At 47.1% G+C, this 20,549-nt stretch overlaps 1 protein-coding gene across 1 annotated transcript in view; it reads right to left on the bottom strand.

The window, feature by feature from the left end:
* Positions 1-5,719: 5,719 nt before the first annotated feature.
* Positions 5,720-20,549, bottom strand: part of LOC121837866 — a 42,027-nt gene continuing 27,197 nt past the window's right edge. Inside the window, exon 3 of the mRNA XM_042293720.1 lies at positions 5,720-5,843. Within this exon, the coding sequence (XP_042149654.1) occupies positions 5,720-5,843 (124 nt within the window). The remainder of the gene's footprint in view (positions 5,844-20,549) is intronic.

Raw genomic sequence — 20,549 nt, 5'->3', positions numbered from 1 at the left:
GTACGTGAGTCTCGTAAACGTGACCCGTGTTTTCCGGTTTCAAGATGGCCTCAAAGTCGTAGACGCAGAAGTGTGGAAAAGGCTCCATGAGGTGTGTGTTACGGAAATAAAGCGCGTCCCCTTTTTTAGGAAAGACCGTTCGCACTGGCTTTTTTTTTTTTTCACAAGGCGAACTGACATGTTAGAGAAGTACGAAAACGAAAACCCATCATGCATCTTTTACAACGGAATCGGTAGTGTAGCTAGCCCTGTTTTCGAAAAGCCCGGCGAAGTTGGTAATGAGGACAAAGTGGTCGTCAATCAAAAGCAAATCTACATGCTTTTCCAACTCGTGATCGTTGATTTTGAGAGGATAGACAAACTTTTTTTCCCGGTCGTAACCGTACACGTTGATGGACACGCGATTCTTTCTTTCGAAAGACTCTACGTCTTCTGGAAACGTCACTGGATAGTTTATAGGAAACGAATATTTGCTCAGATGGTCCCTGTATGAGGAAGCTCTCGTTTTATGTTGAGTGGGATGCAACCCCGCAAGCACGGAAAAGGTGAAGCGCATTTTTCTTTCAGAGTCCTTCATGCGTTCGTTCACATTCAAAATACACGGTTTGTTTGCCAGTTCCTTCGGCAAAGTAAAACTTTGACATCCGACCGTCTGGGGAACGAAACGTCCGACTGTGATGCTACATTGTTGGATGGCGACGAGCGCGAAACCCGATTCACGTTCCTGATACTGCTCTAGACGGGCGTTTATCTCGCCGCAGGCAAGCTGCAGGGCGCCGGCGATGTTACCCTCGGCCCAGATCATGTGAACGAAAGAGTGAAAGTAATGCACGCTAAAGTCAAATTCGCCTTCGGAGTTAAGTCGTGTCAGCTCTGTGGTTAACGTGATAAAAAAACGCAGCGGCATTCCGTAATGTCTAAACACGTTGGACATTGCATCTGAGTGATGACGGAACAGTGTAGAGACGTCGTGAGCCTCGTCGTCGCGCTCGTGCAAATGCATATCATAGCGCATAGTAAAGTTTCGAAAAGCGCAGAGGCCTTCACAAAATGGAATGCAATCTTGATAGGGAACATTATGTACTAGAGCCAGATGAACTTGTAATGCCTCTGCGCTGAAATATTGTTGCCTCTCCCGCACGTTACACAAATGACAGGTTACCATTTCCGAGAAATAAAACAAAAGACACCTAAATGTCCAACTTCGAGAAGACAATGATGGGTGACCGCCCGTCGCCCTCGCTTTTCTGCAGAACTAATCCCGTCATGTGACGCATACTTTCAAGCTCTTCGTCACTGAGCTCTGAAAAGTGTTTAGGCAAAAATACCTTGACAATGTCGTCTGGCAGCTGGAGGGACACGAAGACAGACGGCCCGTAACGTGTGTCCAAACGTCCAATGTCTAACACAGTCAGATTGACATCAGACGGAATCAGATCCATCTTAACAAAGTTTGACGGCGATTTCAAGAAGTTAAGCTAGTCCAGGAGGTTCTCCATCATTGGGTCGGCGGTTGCGGCAGTGGGCTCCTGTAATAAAAATGTATGTTAAAAAACAAAAATAAACGCGTTTCAAATATTTTTTTCCCCTCACCTCACGTGTAGTGGCACGCTGTGAAGAAACGGTGGACGTCCGTCAGTTTTATAGCGACCAGTTTACGAAACGAGTGGCACCGCGAGACATGTCTGGACGTGACAGCCTCCACAATGGCGAACTTGACACCGTGCATCGTATTAGGTTTCTGTCGTTTCCGCTCTTCGCTTTAAAGCAATCTGTTTACGATCTGACGAACGGCTGGGCGTGTTAAGTGGGAATTCGACACCAGGGCGGTTGCTTCTGAGTTTATGGTTATGATAAGCCAGCGCGAGGAAGCTGGCGGGCCGTCTCATCGTGTATTTTTGTAAGGAAAGTGGTAAATGTATCCGGCGTATATAGAAAGGTGTAGAGATACTGCGTTTCACATTTGCAAACCGGCCGTCATGACGGTCGTTCTCAATCAATTTCAATTTGAGACTCCCGCGTCTGTAACAATGATTGGTTCTTCGAAATCAGGCAAAAGCACGTATATTCGTAAATTGTTGCATTATAGAAATGAAATGTTTGATAAGAAGTTGGACGTCATTTTCTACTTGTACGTTTACGAGCAACCGTTTTTTAAAGATCGCCCGGACGTTGTGTTCACTAAGGACATTCCACAAAATTTGGATCCCGAAACAAACTCGCTAATTATTTTCGACGACTTTCTCTCGAACAGGACAAAACTAAAGGAGCTATGCGAGTATTTCATAGGCGCTGCTCACCACCATAACGCCTCCGTCATTTTCATTACTCAGAACATGCTTCACCAAAATTCATACTTTCGAACAATCAGCTTAAATTCTACAGCTCTAATGATATTCCGATCGGTGAGGATTGTCGATCAACTCCAGGTACTATCTCGACAGCTCTTTGGAGGGAAGAGAGGGCATGTCCTTCCGCGTATATATTCGGACGCGTGTAAAACACCATTCAGTTACATCCTGATCAACCTGTCGCAAACTTGCCCCGATAATTTCCGCGTGAGAACAAGGATCTTGCCGGACGAGGGACCAGAAGTCGTCTACGACACTTCCTCATGAATCGTTTGAAGGGACATGCACGGTTTTTGCACCTCTTGTCCAAAGCTAAATCGTCTAGACAAAGAGAAGTCCTTCTTCGTGACGTCAAAAAGGGACATCTAAACATCATTCGCGAAATTTGCTTAAAGCTTTGCATAGGAAACGTTCCACTCACACCAATTATAAAAAGGAAGGTAAAGAGGTTTGTACACCTCATAAGATCATTGGGATACAGAAAGAAAGGTCACGAGAATATAAAAAGGGTATTGATACTGTCACAGAATTCGACTATTTTTTTTTTTTATCTTTTTTCAAAGTTTTTTCGAGGGAACGCATCCCGTCATGGGACGCTCCCTTGCCCCACGCGTTGAGCGGCAGGGTTCGGGCACCGTCCGTTTTCTGTTTTATGGCCCCCTGGCCCCTTCGCCCCGAGGACGTTTCTCGTGAGGTTTTTTTAGTTAGTAGCGATGGGCCCCCTCACTTCCCGGAATGTTGGGAATGGTTTCCAGATGTCCGAGTGGGGGTGCGCTCTATGGTTCGCTGGGGTAGGCTCGGCTTGCCAGTGTGACGTGTGTGTGTTTTTTTTTTTTGTATTTTTGTTGTTGCCACTGCAGAGAAACAATTATTTTTTGGGCAAGGGAGAGTGGTGTCTGCCGCTGGAATTTGAGAAAGTGAGGACCTCGGCTTGATTCCGAGCCGAGTCAGGGCAGTGTATGCGGAGACTGGACCGGTGGGTGGACGCGTCGCGAAAGTTGGGAGCGACAGCGGGTGCGGCGGAAGGCGGAACGCGGGAAAAGCTCGGAGCGGCTCTGCAGGCCCCCAAGTGTGTGTGCTCGTGGATGAGTGTGGTGCCGAGGAGCATCGCACGGAGCATCCAAGCACGCACAGACTTCCCCGTTTCGACCAGCGTCGCAACAGGCCCCGCGTCACCCACACCACTCTCCGGAGCCAGGTTCGCATCACTCACCCTTGTAAAAATGTATCGTACAATTTAGAGCTATTATTTGGTTATACCATTTTTTTTGTTCCTTTGTTCGTGTCTAGTTTGGACAACGCCGTTGAAGCGTTGCTGTGCCGATTGTTTCTTTTATATGTGAGTAGCGCCTGTGCGCTAAGAAAAGTGGTGTGAATTTTTTTTTTACTTGAATTTCATTATGGGTAAAAGCGCCGCGCGCGAGAAGGGCAGAGTGACGTGTGATTATTATTTTGTTTTACGTTTGGTGTGTGCGTTGTCTTGAACGTGAGTCAAGTAAATTGTTTTCGTTATTTTAACGTAACGTGTCCGTCTCGTTCCTCGCCCCTCACAGTGAGTCCGTCCACCAGGGCGTGGACCTATCGTCCGGTCAGCGGTCCAAACAAAATTATAAATTTTGTTTGCATGGGGATCATTCGGATCTTTTATTGTTAATTTTCACCGAACCTGAGACAAACTGGCGTCCGCGACAGGACCTGCTGACCACGGTGACGGCTCAGTCCGTGAGGAGCGGGGGATGAGATTGAGGTCGCCTGGGCCGTAGGAAGTGCGCTGTGTAGCTGACGCCGTTGCGGGAGCTCACAGCCCAGCTTGCCGACCGAGTATGGAAAAAGTATCCTACGGTAACAGGAACTAGAAGGGGCCACGCGACCAAAATATGAAGCTTAAGGAGCTAGTGGCCTTAGGGCAAGATTTAGGTCTCGATGAAGCTAGCCTCAAGGAGTGGTTACAGACTCAGCTAGGGGATGCTAAGCAGGACTTTGTATCTGTCCAAGACTGGACGAGAGAAATGGTTAAAGGAAAATGGGAATCCCAAGAACGAGCGGATAAGCTTTTCGCTTACCGAACAAAAGCTGAGGCCGAAATTCGTAAGCTGGAAGAAATGTTAGAGCTTTTGCGGGCCCCGGACCGTGAGACAGTAAGCCTCGAGACGTCGAGAGGGAAGGCTCCGCAGGGCATTTCGACCGAAAATGTGGACGTATTCACCACGAAGTGGAACGTGTTCGACGAAGAACAAACACAGGCCGGGGTCTGCTGCTTGGGAGAGACGATCCCGCTGCTCGAGTCCGAAGAAGAAGCCCCAGAGAGGGAACAGGGCGTGGCCTACAAGGAGACCTCGACAGAGAGGGATGCTGCAGTGCCAAAGTCCCGCAAGTTAAAGGAAGAGGGGCTCCACATTGAAGGGGACGGTCCGGAGAACCAGAACCCGGCTGCAAAGCTGCCGCGCAAGTGCGGTTTGTCGCGTGTTGGCAAGACGCGATCGCCCAAGAAGAGGCGCATCGGCTGGTCGAGGTCGTCGAGTAGTGAGGACTTGCCGGAGGCTCCGGGAATCGCTTCGGACAACAAGGACGAGGAGGGAACAATCGGGCCGCCCGAGCGAGAGACGTCCCGGAAAGCAGCACTCGATGGACAGAGGCGCAAAGTTGGAGCCCGCAGCGAGCAAGGGGGCGGCGACAAGGACGGCGTCACCAAGGGGAAGCCGGCAGAGGTCAGAGCTTACGGCAGCAAGGCAGATTCGCCCGCCAGCCAGCCGGCGACGCAAGAGAACGGGAGCAGAGACCCGGAGTCCAGTGAAGGTTCACCGATCGTCCAGCCGCACGGGCATCTAAAGGGGAGAGCCGACTCAAACGCGCGGGCCAGGACACCAACAGAAGGGTCCTCGTTACGAAAGAGCAAGTGCTTCGAGACCAAGAAAGCGCCATCTCCGAGTGTGAGGCCGACAGGGCACCGAGATATGGCATCCAGGAGGAAGGCAGTGAAAGCAAAGAACGACTCTAGCGCGCGGAGTCAAGTGACAAAGTCGAGCGGGAGTCTGCAGAAAAGTCTTCGAAGAGAGACGGCAATCAAGGGGAACCGGCCGCTCTCACCAAGCGCAACCCGAACTCAAGACCGGAGGGCCTGCGAGCGGGACCCTGGAACAAAAGCTGTACTGGAAGCAGTGGGCTACGCTGCATTTCAGGGAGGCGCAGGGGCGACGGCTAATTCCAGGCTAAGCAATGCGGTGCGGAGGCCCCGATTGGGAGGTTAGAGAAAGACCCCTTGCTAGGCAGGTAGAAAAAAAAAAAGGGCCCCTGACTATTTGTAAAGCGGCTGAAAATGTAGCTCAGTGGTGCCTAACATGTTTCGTTTTGTAACTGTTAGGTAATTGTTAGAGTGTGTCGATAACCGGCATGTGGAGGCCCTGAGCACGAAAAGAATCGGCTATGTTCTTGTCTAGGAGCAAGCACAGGTGTATGTATAAATTAATTGTGTCAGCATGCGCTCCGCAAACCCTGTGTGAAATTGGAGGTTTACGAGTTATTTTTCTTGCGGTAAGCTGTTGGGAGTAACGAGAAGAGACTCTCTTTCTTTTTGCGGGGCCTTATCTTACGTGCTTGTTGTTTAGCAACTTTCAGGATGCTGACTTGAATATAAAAGAAGTGAGAAACTGGACTTTCATCATGCAGCCTGGCTTTCGCAAACGAAGTGTCTGTATAGCCTAAGAGGAGCCCCCGGGGTCTGTGTGTTTTATTTTGCGGTTTCAGCACGATTACATTTTTTTTTTTATGCTTCGTGTTTATGCTTGTTCTGTTCAGCCGTATGCACATGTGCAGGCTGCCGCCCAGTTTTGTGTCGAATTTTGTGATTGTCTTAATATTCACTGGTGAATATTTTTGAATTGGGGGTGGTGTCACAGAATTCGACTATTTTTTTTTTTATCTTTTTTCAAAGTTTTTTCGAGGGAACGCATCCCGTCATGGGACGCTCCCTTGCCCCACGCGTTGAGCGGCAGGGTTCGGGCACCGTCCGTTTTCTGTTTTATGGCCCCCTGGCCCCTTCGCCCCGAGGACGTTTCTCGTGAGGTTTTTTTAGTTAGTAGCGATGGGCCCCCTCACTTCCCGGAATGTTGGGAATGGTTTCCAGATGTCCGAGTGGGGGTGCGCTCTATGGTTCGCTGGGGTAGGCTCGGCTTGCCAGTGTGACGTGTGTGTGTTTTTTTTTTTTTTGTATTTTTGTTGTTGCCACTGCAGAGAAACAATTATTTTTTGGGCAAGGGAGAGTGGTGTCTGCCGCTGGAATTTGAGAAAGTGAGGACCTCGGCTTGATTCCGAGCCGAGTCAGGGCAGTGTATGCGGAGACTGGACCGGTGGGTGGACGCGTCGCGAAAGTTGGGAGCGACAGCGGGTGCGGCGGAAGGCGGAACGCGGGAAGAGCTCGGAGCGGCTCTGCAGGCCCCCAAGTGTGTGTGCTCGTGGATGAGTGTGGTGCCGAGGAGCATCGCACGGAGCATCCAAGCACGCACAGACTTCCCCGTTTCGACCAGCGTCGCAACAGGCCCCGCGTCACCCACACCACTCTCCGGAGCCAGGTTCGCATCACTCACCCTTGTAAAAATGTATCGTACAATTTAGAGCTATTATTTGGTTATACCATTTTTTTTGTTCCTTTGTTCGTGTCTAGTTTGGACAACGCCGTTGAAGCGTTGCTGTGCCGATTGTTTCTTTTATATGTGAGTAGCGCCTGTGCGCTAAGAAAAGTGGTGTGAATTTTTTTTTTACTTGAATTTCATTATGGGTAAAAGCGCCGCGCGCGAGAAGGGCAGAGTGACGTGTGATTATTATTTTGTTTTACGTTTGGTGTGTGCGTTGTCTTGAACGTGAGTCAAGTAAATTGTTTTCGTTATTTTAACGTAACGTGTCCGTCTCGTTCCTCGCCCCTCACAGTGAGTCCGTCCACCAGGGCGTGGACCTATCGTCCGGTCAGCGGTCCAAACAAAATTATAAATTTTGTTTGCATGGGGATCATTCGGATCTTTTATTGTTAATTTTCACCGAACCTGTGACAGATACAGAAAGGAGGCTTTTTACCTTTGATCCTTCCGGCTCTCTTGGGTCTGTTATCTACGCTCGGAGGAAGAGCTATCGCAAAGGCCATCTGAGTGCGAAAATGAAGAAGTACCATCTCATACCATACAAAGAAGAGCATACTCCTGATATTGTAAGAAAAGGCGGGGATGCGGATGACGTCAAACTGAAAAAAAAATCATTCACACGCTTCATAAAAGTTTACGTCCGTACAATCCGGATATTAACAACGGCATGCACAAGGAAACGATTCCCTTTACGAGAGAACAAATGTCGCAGACGAATGATGTCACGGAAGATCGCGACATCGATGCAGTCGTCAATATTTTGAGCAAAACCTATAGGGGAAAAGGTCGATCACTTCTAAATTTGTTAAAACCGGTGATTTCATGGGACCCACACACGTTAGAGATTATAATTGACGAGAAGCCTCTCCATGAGTCACATATCAATGATATGGTTTCTTATCTAATTTCGCGAGCGAAACAGATGCCAGTTCCCATTCATTTCGAACGTGTCGCGACGCTATTGGTCAGACAAAATCTGCCAACGAGCATCCTAAACTACTATCGCTTTAAAGGAAGAGTGGTCAAAGCAGGATCGACCAGTCGACCAGGATCCTCGTCTCCGAACATTTTGCCAAAGCGTTCCTCGGAGCAGCAAGAATCATCATCAGCATCGCCGTACTCACCTTCGACCTTCGCTGTTGCTGCTGCAGATGCCTGTGCTGATCCTGCCTCACGGACATCTAAACGAGTATTCGATAAGGCATGGAAGTTATTTTAGACGAAGATTACTTCAACGACGAGCTAATTTTTTCATCATTTCCTCCGCGTCAAAGAAAGAGGGTTCAGGGGCTCTTGGAGAGCATTTCGTCGGTGATTGCCTACACCCCCGATGGAAAGTTGGTTGTTCATGGAAAGAGGATCGAGAAATCCAACATAATCATTCTACTACGCTACCAGCTCTACAATAGACAACCTTCCTGGGTGAGAGGTGCAGTTTCCACCGTAATTAGTAACTTCCTGCACCTGTCAGCTTTTCGCGCTCAGTCTTACCGGCGGAAGTCGAGATGCCGTCGTCAGATAAGGAAAGCAAAGCGGTCTACTACAGAGCAGCCCATCCCGCATCCTTCGGTGGAGTCAATAGACTTGCCAGACATACAGGACGAAGAACGGCGGAAAAGTTTTTAGAGGGATCCGACGCTTACACCTTGTTTAGGGAAACCAAACGCCCTCGTCTATACCGCAAAAAGCTGTCCCTGGGACTTCGAGACGTCTATCAGGCGGACCTTGTGGAAATCAAAAGAAATTGCCAAATATAATGATGAAAAAAGTTACATTTTGCTTGTGATCGATACGTTTTCTCGATTTCTCTCCACCGTTCCGATCGCTCGAAAGACGGGAGAAGAGGTCGAGAGAGCGCTTGAAATCGTCTTTCGTAGGATGAAGAACAGTAGGCTTCCATGCACGGACCACGGCCATGAGTTTTACGGGAAATTAGTCGTGTCATATCTGAATAAGAAGGGAGTTAAATTGTATTTTGTGTTTTCAAAGCAAAAGGCTTCCATAGTAGAACGCGTGCAAAAAACCATTATGAGTCGGATCTATAAATACTTTGAGTCTGCAAGAACGAGGCGGTTAATAAAGATCCTTCCCAAAATTGTAAAATCCAAAAACCACAGCTACCACCGAACGCTGGGTGCTCGACCCATCGACGTCACCGAGAAGAATCAGACAGATTTCTTTCTTCATCTTTTCCCTCCTCCGTCGGGAGCACCCAAGAAACCGAAATTTCGGATCGGGGATCATGCCCACATATCCAAAGAACGACACCTTCTTTTAAAAAAGTACAAACAGTCCTTCACAGATGAGGTATTTATCGTCGACAGAATCCGATTAGGTATTCCCACAACATATTACTTCGTCGACATGGTGAGAAAAGAGCTCGTTCTCCGTTTTTTCTACGAAGCTGAGTTGCAACGTGTTTCCAACCCCGAAAACAAGGCCCGGATTATCGAGAAGATTTTGAGAAAACGACGTGCACCTGATCTCCAATACCTTGTGAAATGGAGAGGCTATGATTCCTCTCACAACAGTTAGGTTAGGGCAGGTGATTTTGAAAAAAAAATATGTATACGATGTTGTTCTTCACACTGCAATGAGCCTTTTCAATAGACTCTGCAGATTTGTTTGAGACACACACACGTACAGTGTTTTATTACTCTTTATTCAAAAAGTCCAAGAGACGCAATGTTGTCTCATGATCTAAATTTATCCCATACATCGAGGGTTTACCACCGAACACTCGTCTAATATGATACACATTGAATGGACATCGACGAAGATACATCGACTCACTTATATTGCAAGTGTCTTCGCACTGTAGGTCATGCTTCCGCAAGACACGAACGTCGGCCTCGTGAAGACATTGTTTTAGGTTGCGACTCTGCTTTTTGACCAAGTTTACGCCAATTTTCTCGGGATAGTACACATAGTACACGGGATAGTACACAGAAGAAACAAGAACTCGTTTTCGTCTTGAAATCAGCAAGGCTGACAGGTAACTACACTTTTTTTTTTACTTTATAAGTTCCGCAGTGTCACATAAACTGCTCCTGAACGCTTCGTGCGTAACCCTGTGATCGATCTTGATCGCGGTTTTGAGTGATCCAGGCGCATTGTTTGGTGGAGGTAGTTACAGGTGCGGTCGCGCGCTGTCATTCCTAAACACAAGACATCACGGACGTTTCGGCGGAAACTACGAAAAACTGTGGAAATGAGTGTACGGTTGGCAGGCACGGCCGTCGATTTGGTGTGTGATTCCGGCCCCGCAGTTTACTGTGAGGCTGCGGTAGCGGGCGAGTCAGACGGGTCTTCCGGCAATGAGAGACGCAGCTCCGGCGTACGTTTTTCTGCTGCCACCGAACGCGACGCAGAGAGTCAAGAAACAGTCTTGAACACCAGTGAAAAAAGCCTCTTTTCTGGAAGTTCTAATGTTTCCGTTCACATTAGTGACGGCGACAGTGGAGCCGCAGGTGCCGCAGGCGCGAAAATTCCGAAACCTTCAAGTGATGGAGAAAGCGGTTCTGTTGACCAATTAAGAAATGATTTAAGGCAATGGAGTATCAAGAACAGTATCTTCCATCAGGCTCTGAATGACCTTCTGAAATTGGCGAAGAACCATCCCTGCTTCTCTTCCCTGCCAAGCTGTGCTTAAACTATGCTTGATACTCCAAGAAACTGCCCAGCAATAACGGAGTTGGGTGGTGGGCAATATTGTCATTTTGGACTGGCTGCTGGTTTAGTGGACACTCTACAAGCTTTGACAACTCTCCCAGAATGCCTCTACTTGCAGATAAACATTGATGGGCTCCCTTTGACCACAAGCACACGGGACCAGTTCTGGCCAGTATTGTGTAGGGTTGCAAACTGCGGAAATGGTCGCCCCTTTCCGGTAGGTGTCTTTTGTGGGCAGTCGAAGCCAGAGGATCCAAATCTGTTCATGCAGGCCTTTGTACGTGACATGGTCAGCTTGCTGGAGACTGGTATTCTCCTCAAAGGCAGCAGGGGGGCAGTCAGGCTCACACAAGTCATTTGTAATGCCCCTGCTAAGGCCTACGTGCTTTCCATCAAAAGTCATAATGGATACTTCAGTTACACGAAGTGTACAACTGAGGGAAAAACAGTTGGTCGGAGACAGTGCTTTCCACAGTTCGATGCGGAGCTGAGGACTGACCAGAGCTTTCGAACAGCTAGACAAGAGGACCATCACACTGGCACAACCGTCTTACAGGAACTGCCTATTGACATGGCTAAAGATGTGCCACTGGAGTACATGCATCTGGTGCTGCTGGGTGTTATGAAGAAATTGATTTTCCTCTGGTTCAAGGGCTCCAAAAAGTACAGACAACACAGGCGCGTCAAAAAGGATATTTCAGAAAAGCTCTGCCACCTCCGGCATTTTATTTGTTCCGAACTGAGTAGACGACCACGGAGTCTCACTGAGGTGGACCGATGGAAGGCTACTGAGTTTAAGCTGATCCTTCTGTACCAGGCACGTAGCCAGGTTTTTGTTTCAGGGGACCCACCCATGACAAAATGTTGTATGAGGGGGAGGGGGGAGAGGAGGCCCCAGCAAAATGGAAGATTTGGGTGGGGGGGCCGGGCCCCATGGGCCACCCCCCTGGCTACGTGCCTGTTTTGTACACTAGCCCTCTTGTGTTTGTGCCTAGCTTGCCCGTAGATATGTACGAGAATTTCATGTCTCTCTATGTTGCCTTGACAATCTTGTCATCACCCAGATTGTGTCAGGATTTCCTTGACTATGCAGAGCAGCTTCTACTACACTTTGTTAGGAAGTTCATATTTCTTTATGGAAACGAAAGAGCTTCTCACAAAGTCCATGGACTAATTCACCTTGCTGCGGATGTGCGGGCCCATGGTTCAGTGAATGGGTTTCCCATTCACTGAACCATGGGCCCGCACATCCTCAAATGGGAAATGCCTTCCCATTTGAGAATTATATGCAGAAGGTTAAGAAGCAAAAGCGAAAGCCTGAAATACCTGTTTAGCAGTTGTACAAGCGTATAATGGAGGCACAGAAGGAAATGTCTCGTCAACCGAACCGTGCTTCTCTTCAGAGCACGAGAGTGGTCCGCTACCTGCAGGTTGCAGAGGGCCACAGTTCAAAAAAGTTGTGGTCCCTCACAAGTTTGTGTTGAAAACTGATGCCAGGGACAGCTGCTTTGTCATGAATGACGGAAGCATAGTCCCAGCCTCTAATATCGCTTTCTTCTCTTCTGGGTCTCCTTGTGTTGTTGGAACCAGGTTTCTTGCAAGGTCTGATATCTAGATGTATTCATGCAAGTCCTCTCTTCTTGGCGTTTTTGAGGTGTCGAATCCTTCAGCCACAACTGCTTGGGCTTTAGAGGACATATCTTTCAAATGCCTCAAGTTTGAATATGAAAACAAGACGATTGTCCTTCGCTTGCTTCATGATAATTAACTTGGAGCTGGTGACCACATTGGAAACTTCTGTTGGAATTAATAATACAGAGAAAGTGCAGAATACTTGGGTTCCTACGTGGAATACATTTTTTTTTGTTTGGTCTTCACCATGGCCAGCTCAACCTAGCTGCAGTAAGTTTTAATATTAGTAGTATCATTTTTAAATTCAGGATACCTGCTGAAGGCTGGAAAATACAAATTTCAGATTGAGAATGTTAGTGTGCAGTGCAAATTTACTAACCATTGCAGCTGAGTAATACAAAGGTCTCCACTCTTTTTCCAAACTAATCTTTGTGCTGCCTTCCCTCAGCTGTCTTCCCTGAAATAACAAATTCCTGTACTTGGTTTTACTTTTAGGAATGTTTGCCGTCGTGAAATTCAGCGATGAAGATGATATGGCCGCAGTTGTTCCAAGGTCCTGGTATAAGGATGGCTATGTCGCTTGGCCACCAGAGAAGAACCCAAGAAAGTTGCAACAAATGGTGCAAAACGTGCACCAACCGCCAGACGTCTGGAAGCTGCTAAGGTGCACTGCCCTGGATTGGTTTGGTTAGTATGGCAGTGCATTCCCACAACTTACATTTCAAAATTTATTGCACATCAATTGGTTTTAAAAGTTCAGCAGTTGGTGAACTTTTTTCTTTCTATTTATGGAATTTAATAGTTCCAAAATGTCTAGTGTGTGAAATTTTGTATTGTGTTTCTTTTTTTTTTCTCGAACTTGCAGAGTCCTACGAGAAACCTAGACGAAAACTTCCGCGAGCCGAAGGGACCTCTGATTTGCAAAGTGACGTAGAAAGACGCCGAAAAAAGCCGATGCGATGGAAGCCAGATGAAACTGATGAGGATGATGTACTAGTTGGCTTCTGTGCTTCAACTTCAAGTAAGCTATCGTTTACAGAATATTCCCCACAGCTTATGGTTCTAGCGGTTTGATTATCATGTTACTCATAAAAAATATTTCATTTATGGCCTGGGTCGAATAGGCATGTCTCAAAATTAGTTTCTGTTTGGAAATTTGAATTTGCAATATTTGCGTCACAAATTTCTAGTTCTTAAGAGCGACACCGAAACTTCTCTCTATTCTGCCATTACTCCGCGCAAGAGAGAAAAGTGGGGAAGGGGTGGCTTTGAGTCAGTGGATAAGTGTCACCCACTCTGCACTTCTTTCTTGTGCAGACTAATGACCGAATAGAGAGAAATTTCGGTTTCACTCCTACTAACTGAAATTGTCTTCTGCAACCTGAATATTGCTAGGAAAGAATCTTCCTTGGTACGTGTCGTTTATTTGTTAAGTTATCTGAAGTGTATGTTGGTAGAGTTAATTGCAACAGGAGGAATAGAACGCACAGGACGACGAACACTTCTATTAAATATTCGTCGTCCTGCGTGTTTTACTCTTTCTGTCGTCAGTCTTCCTTCCGACCTGTCAAATAAAGTTAAGCTAAACGAAAATGCTCTGTTTGCTTCCTCCTCACGCCTTTATGGGGTCTAGCCCCTTTCCTTCCCACCCCATCGCCACCTCAAAGGAGCAAAGTAACTGATGAAAGCAGCACGTCTAAGCCCTCCAAACAGACGGAACCTTTGCTTTTGACCGCCTTTCGACACTTTGCATGGCATATGGACTCCGCGGCTGCTAGGATTTCCTTTTCCTTCTACAGGTATGTGACCTGAAATTACTGTTACGATCTGTACTCTGTATCACCCTACGATAGACTCGGACGAAAAGCTACGGGGTCGCCACGTCCAATCGCGAGCCAGTTAGAAATTACGTCTTATATTACCCTCTCGATCATACGCACAAGGGAACAATCTGCAACGTGCATTTTTAACACGTCCGTTACTGGACCTGACGACCCGTAGGTTTGTTTCTTAGTCCATTGAAGGAGAGATGGAGCGTAGCAACAGCCGGACTAGAGGAGTTTTGGCAGGCTCCAGCGTACGTAAAACGATCCGAAAACTAAAGAAAGCTTGAGTTCACATGCACGTGTGTCGACTTTTCTTTTTCGAGATTGAAATTGGGTAGACGTTTATTGACCTTTCTGGCAAGAAAACAAAAAGAGTTCCGGTTTAAGTGTTCTGTTTCCTGCTTTCTTTTGAGTCCTGTTCGGCTTGTATATGAACAGCTCTCCCCAAACAAGGAAAGTAAAACGACTACTAATTGAGTGATTGCATATTCCCTTATTTAGCACGCCGTGGCAATTACTGCCCCAAAGCACGACGACCGCTTTTTTTTTAAATTTTGTTCACCCTTCTATAAACATTTTTATGACATTGAAAAAAAACCTAATTTAGGAATTAAACACTAGAAACTCGTAATTTCGACACAAAGCATTTGCTTTCTTGTCTTTAAGGCACGCAAATATTGTAACTACCAGGTAACTAACATGTTTTACAAAATAAAAAGCCGTTGAACCGTTTTCTGAACTGTTCAACATTATTTTGTTTTTTGGTTCGGTTCCGGTTCAGTGGCAAGATGACGGCGCGCGCTTCAATTCGGTTCGCTTACAGTTCGGAATAAAATAATGGACCGATCTTCAGTTCGGTTCCGGTTGGACACCCTGTTCGCTACTATGATTTTATTTTAAACATGCCTACCCTATGCAGCCTGTAAAAAATGATGTTAGTGAGTTCATTGTCTCTTGTGCACTGCTTATACCAGTAGAATTGATGTGTTTTAATGTGTGTCTAATGTCAAGCCTGTAGCCAGAAGCTTTTTTTTGGTGGGGTTTGTTTTTAGGAAGTTGACCTGGGTGAGGGAGGGGTGAGAGGAGCTGCCAGCTAAACCGGAAATTTCAAAGATGCCAAGCCCCCCTTCCCCCCGCCCCCCCTGGCTAAGGCCCTGTCTGGTGTATTTGTGCCACAATTTGAACCTAGTTGGCTGTATATCGCCTCATCTAGATAACAATTGATGCATCCTACTTTTTGTAAGTTGAGGTTGAGCCAAATAAACGCCACCATGTTCCAATTAGGCAACACATCGCTCCACGGGACAACCAGGAAAGGCGGTAGCTATGACGAAATAAGTAATGCAAATACGACGGTGCTTTTTTCTTTCTCTCCAATAAATATGAACATTAAAAAAAAAAGCAGAAAAAGGACTTGGCGAGATAGCTGTACGCCATGCCACCCCAAAACATGAAATGTGCGCCTAGAAACAAGCATCCAACCCTTTTGTAAAGTCAAACTGCCCCTTCGAAATTTAAAGCATACTTTCATTACGTTGCTACTTCTTTTTACATTTATTTTTACTGAGGCAAAAAAAAAAAAAAACAAGAGACAGGAGTCTGCGCCGCGTTTGTGTAGTTCCATGCCTGGTTGCTGCATATTTTCAGTTTCGCTTTCCTGCTATTCCTGTTACTATGTATCGACTCGCTCATCTGCGTTTTCGCAGTTGAGCAAGCAAGAAAACGCGACCGGTGCCCGTCGCGTTTTCGCGTGCAGAAAAACGCGCCATGCGGTCTGCGCTTTAGAGCTGCGCTCCAAATATGCAAATTAATTGATTTCCTGCAGCGTTGTTATTTGCTAGAATATCATAAGCGGACAAGAACCTTTCTGTTCAGCATAGATCGATCATTAAATCAGGGAACTACAGACGTGTCTAATGGAACAGCTTCAAGTGTAGTGCTTATGATTTTAAATTATTTACTAAAATGACGAAAATTGTAATCTCTCTATTGGAGCACTGCATTATACGAGGGTATGTTGAGAAGTTCCCGGAATGAAAATGAAGACAATATAACTCTGATTTTAGTTATACTTCATTTTTCCCTGAAGCTCGACAGACTTAGTTCAGCGTTTCTATAGCTTTTCAATACCCACCCGGAAGTGACTTTCATCGACATCCCCAAAACAACTGTTCACAGCCTCCGTCGCCTCTCCATACGACATAAATGTATTTCCAGCAAAGAAGATCTTGAGCTTCGCGAATAGGTGGAAGTCCAAAGAAGCCAATTCAGGTGAATACGGTGGGTGTGGAAGGATTTTGAACTTCAGTTCTGTCAGTGCCTCCTGAGCGACTGCACTTGAATGGAGGGGTGCTTTTTCGTCGTGAAAAAACACCTGAGGCCAGAATCACGAAGAGTTTCTTAGTTTACGACAACTTAGCTAAAAGGTTTGTAAGTTAAGAACATCGTAGGAATAGGAGAAATCGGTACTCACTAACGCGTTCTTAATTGAGAGGAGGAAAGCGGCGTTCTCGTACAGAAGAACTAGAAGTTCAGGTGCTGTTGCTACAACGACGGCGTCTTTGGCAGCACGAACAACCAATCGGGGAGCTCGGCAGGGCTCGGAGCAGTTCGGAGCACGTGAATGTTTAATAAAAAACGCAGGCGGCTTTCCACCACCACTTGTTTGGTGTTCGTGTCCATGAAGTGATATATCGACGCTAACACGATTTAAGCGCTCCGTTGACTGCTACGAAACTCGATCACTACGAAGTCAACGCAACTGTCATCTTTGGTGAAAGACGACCCACGGCAGTCGTTTGCAAAGCCATGTAGATGGAAATGACCCGCCGCAGTGGTTTTCGCGGCCTCGGAGATTTAGGAGCGAGCCGACGTTAAAAAAGATAGGTTTGAACAACGAGAGTGTCAGCAAGAGCAACGCGAATATCTGTTCACACTCGAAGCGGACGCGTGGCTTTGATCAGAGCCGTAAATGTAGAGAGTTTGGCAATTCGTTGGGAAGTATAGGAGACAAATAAGGAGGCGCCATTGGCCGAAAGCGAGCTGGGCGTGTTCCAGGGCGTCTTCAAAAATTCGAATGTGACCAACCGGAAGCCGGAAATAATACCCTGGCGGTGGTCGCGAGAAACAAACCTGATAAGTGCATCGGAGTAACTCTCGGTGACTGAAAATGTGGTACACGTTATGTTTCAATCACGCTCATCCAAAATGATGGTGGGAGAGTGCGACTAGCGGAACAATCGACATAACCCTTACGCCAAGCGCCGAGGGCCAGGAATCTGCCGTCCGAGCGGTCACACTTTGTCTGAGCAAAACAGATTAGAGCGGCGCAATCGTTTCTTACGTATTTCGAAACATGATCGAAACATCACGTGCACCCTATTCTCAACCACAAAGAGTTACTACACATTACTCTTACGCGCTTATTAAACCCATATACGAGCATATACCTTTGATCAGAACTGTTTCTCGCTACCACCGCTAGGGGATTCTTTTTGGCTTCTGGTTGGTCAAGAGAGCATGTCAAGCCCTCTTTCCGAGTCTGATGCACGCCCTGGCACTGCCCACGCCTCCCATTGACCAAACTCTCTCTATACACGGCTGTGTGTTTGATCGAAGTGCTGGATTCGCGCAGTTAGACCGCGTCTTGGTTAGCGCTTTCGGACCGATCTCTTACGATTGCAGCTCGATACTGACGTGACGCTCGGAAAAGGAAGGTTGGGCCGGCATCGCGTAGCACCCACGAACTCTTATAGCTCGACAGTGAAGTACCGTCATGTCATAATAAAAATGGCATACTAATAAAAAAAATAAAAGTCGTTTACAACACCCTTTAACGCCGAATTGGAGCGCAGCTCTTGAGGAGGAGGAGGGTAGGGTACTGAGGGGAGGGTATACCCTTCCTCCCTCGTCCTCACCTCCTCATCCTCCGTGCTACTCCTCCTCCCCTCCTGCCTGCTCTTGGTCCTCCTCCTTCACCTTGTCCTGCCCCTTCCTCCCCCCTTTGGGGGAGGGGTCAGGTGTCCTTGGGGGGGGGGGGGAGGGGGGTCACGTGACCTCGGGAGGGGGGGGGGGGTCACGTGACCGTGCGGGCGGGCTCTATTGAAAAAAAAACATTTCAAATTCTAACGGGTGGCAAACTGGTCGACCCGTTGGAATCAAACGAGTGGAAAACTTGTCGATCCGTTTGGATCAAACGTGATTATGGGATACGGGTACCTGTCTGAAACGGTACCCGTTCGAAACTGTACCCGTTTGATACGGATGCCCGTTTGATACAGGTGCCAGTTTGATACGGGTGCCCGTTCGACCTGGCGCGTGACCACACGTTTGAACGTGGCCTTTCGAATAGGCAAATTATGCGCTAGCCCTAAATGGGTATCGTCTGGGAGGTTGCTTATCTTAAACTTATTTAAGATGTCTCGAAACTCATAAACCTATTTATAACATGGAGGAAACACGTGGAAGAAATGTGGTCGCGTAGGTGCTTGCAAACGGACAGCAAAACAGACACAAAAGATTGTTTTCAATTCTCCTCGAAGTTTATTACCTCTTCTGTAGACAAGTACAAACGTGCAAGGCAAGCGTTTTGTGAAATGTGAAATGCACTCTAAGCTTTTATACGACTGAGAAGATTGCAAAGCAAACAATAACCGACCTAATTCTAGACTATAAAGGTAGATTTTCGGGGAAATTATTCTTCCGGCTGCCGCGAGAAGAGATGCTGCACAATTATATAGATAATCTGGAAGAGTACGCGTAGAAGAACGGTCAATCGTTGCCAAGAAGTAGGTTGCAGTGCACTTACCATAATAATAGCAGACTTGAAAGATGTAATCTGTGATATTTGTCGACACAGTCAAAGCAGGACAATCACACATACACCAACGAGATGGAATGGCTCTTTGGAAGTTTCAACACGATGCGGCGCACAAGCTGTCATTTGCGGAACCCAACACTGCAAGAATTCCTGACTTTCTTGAAGAATCGCTTGTTGACGATATACCTGTAGGACTTTTCGTACACTGATAGCTTTGGTGCACGTTCAATACCTTGTCGAGAGTCATCCTAATAAGATCGCAGGGTTAGGCAACAGGTCGAAGTAGGTAGGATCAGCGAATTTCGACCTGCAACTGACAACAAGCAGACAAAACAACAACAAAAAAAAAGCGACGGCCAGGCGCGCCCGTCCGGATCTCGATGTTTATCAGCGTGTAGCTCGCGCGCTGCTGCGGGTCACGTGACAGAGGTTACAAGAGAGGACGGAGGAGGCGCCGTGAAAACGCAGGACACCGGGACAACCTCGTACCCTCTCCCCAGGCATTCCAGTGAGACGTGTTTTTGTAGCCTCGGAAAGCAGGCGCGCACGCTGGAAATGGCGTCGGCCAGAAGCTCGGCTTGCGCCCGAGCGAAGAAAGTACTCAGCGCGAGCTCGTAGTTTGACTGGTGCAACGGCGGGCGTGCTCTCGCAATGCTCGATGTTCTTGCAGCCGCATGTTCGCGCGCTATCTTCGCTGCGTCTTGAATTGAAATGAAACGGAGTCTAGAAGTACATTCTTTCAAGCGGTCGCGTCTCCTGCGAGAGAGATTTCAGCTGAATAAGTAAATTGAGGACACAAATATGGGCAAAGTTTTGAAGTTTTGTCAAAAATATAGGCTCACCAACGCCGCGCGTTTATGTAAAAAAAAGAAGAAAAAGAATGTTTTAGTTTTAGTTGCAGTATAAGCGAACATAGTTGCAGTACAGCTGGACTCTCTGACAACAAAGGAAAACAGAGGTAAAAGCAAGCCTTCGAACGTCTGTCCAGTGGTATATTCAGCACTAGTAGCAGAAAATGTGGAACCTGTGAAGGGCGACAGTCTGCGTGAGAAAAGCATCTTGTATTTTAGCTTCAGGACAATTCGATTTAAGTAAAATCTCAATTTTAGGGCTTAAGGGTCTAATAACGAGTTAGACACCTTCGCTTACGTTGGTTATACATTACTTGAGGGATGATGTAAGCAGGTCCACAGATACCACCCGTGTAGTCCATTGAAATACTATCCGAATCCAGCAAAGGTCAAATGCGAGCAATGTATATTGTCACGGTTGGTGACCAAAAGAAAACAGGAAATAAACAGGGAGAAATAAACGTTTAATGTGGCGAACTTGTGCCGAAAATAAAGAAGGAAACAGAAGAAAGCAGAGCGTCGCGGGCGTCGAAGTCGGCGTGTCAGCAGAATCGAGCGCTAGGGCGAGACTGACTCGACAAGGTCGCGGGCGGCCTCTTATCTAGAGTGCGCCGCTATCTCGAAGATTCGGCGAAAGCGGTTCGAGCGTCGCGTGATCGGGGCAAGAATGAACACGCACTTTCTAGAAAACAAAAGCAGGGATATGTCACGGGTGGTGACATATCCCTGCTTTCCAATATGTCACGGGTGGTGACCAAAAACAATAG

Source organism: Ixodes scapularis, unplaced genomic scaffold, assembly GCF_016920785.2.
Source record: "Ixodes scapularis isolate PalLabHiFi unplaced genomic scaffold, ASM1692078v2 PGA_scaffold4__175_contigs__length_147842914, whole genome shotgun sequence".
Classification (NCBI taxonomy): domain Eukaryota; kingdom Metazoa; phylum Arthropoda; class Arachnida; order Ixodida; family Ixodidae; genus Ixodes; species Ixodes scapularis.
This window is presented reverse-complemented; position numbering and strand designations above follow the sequence as displayed.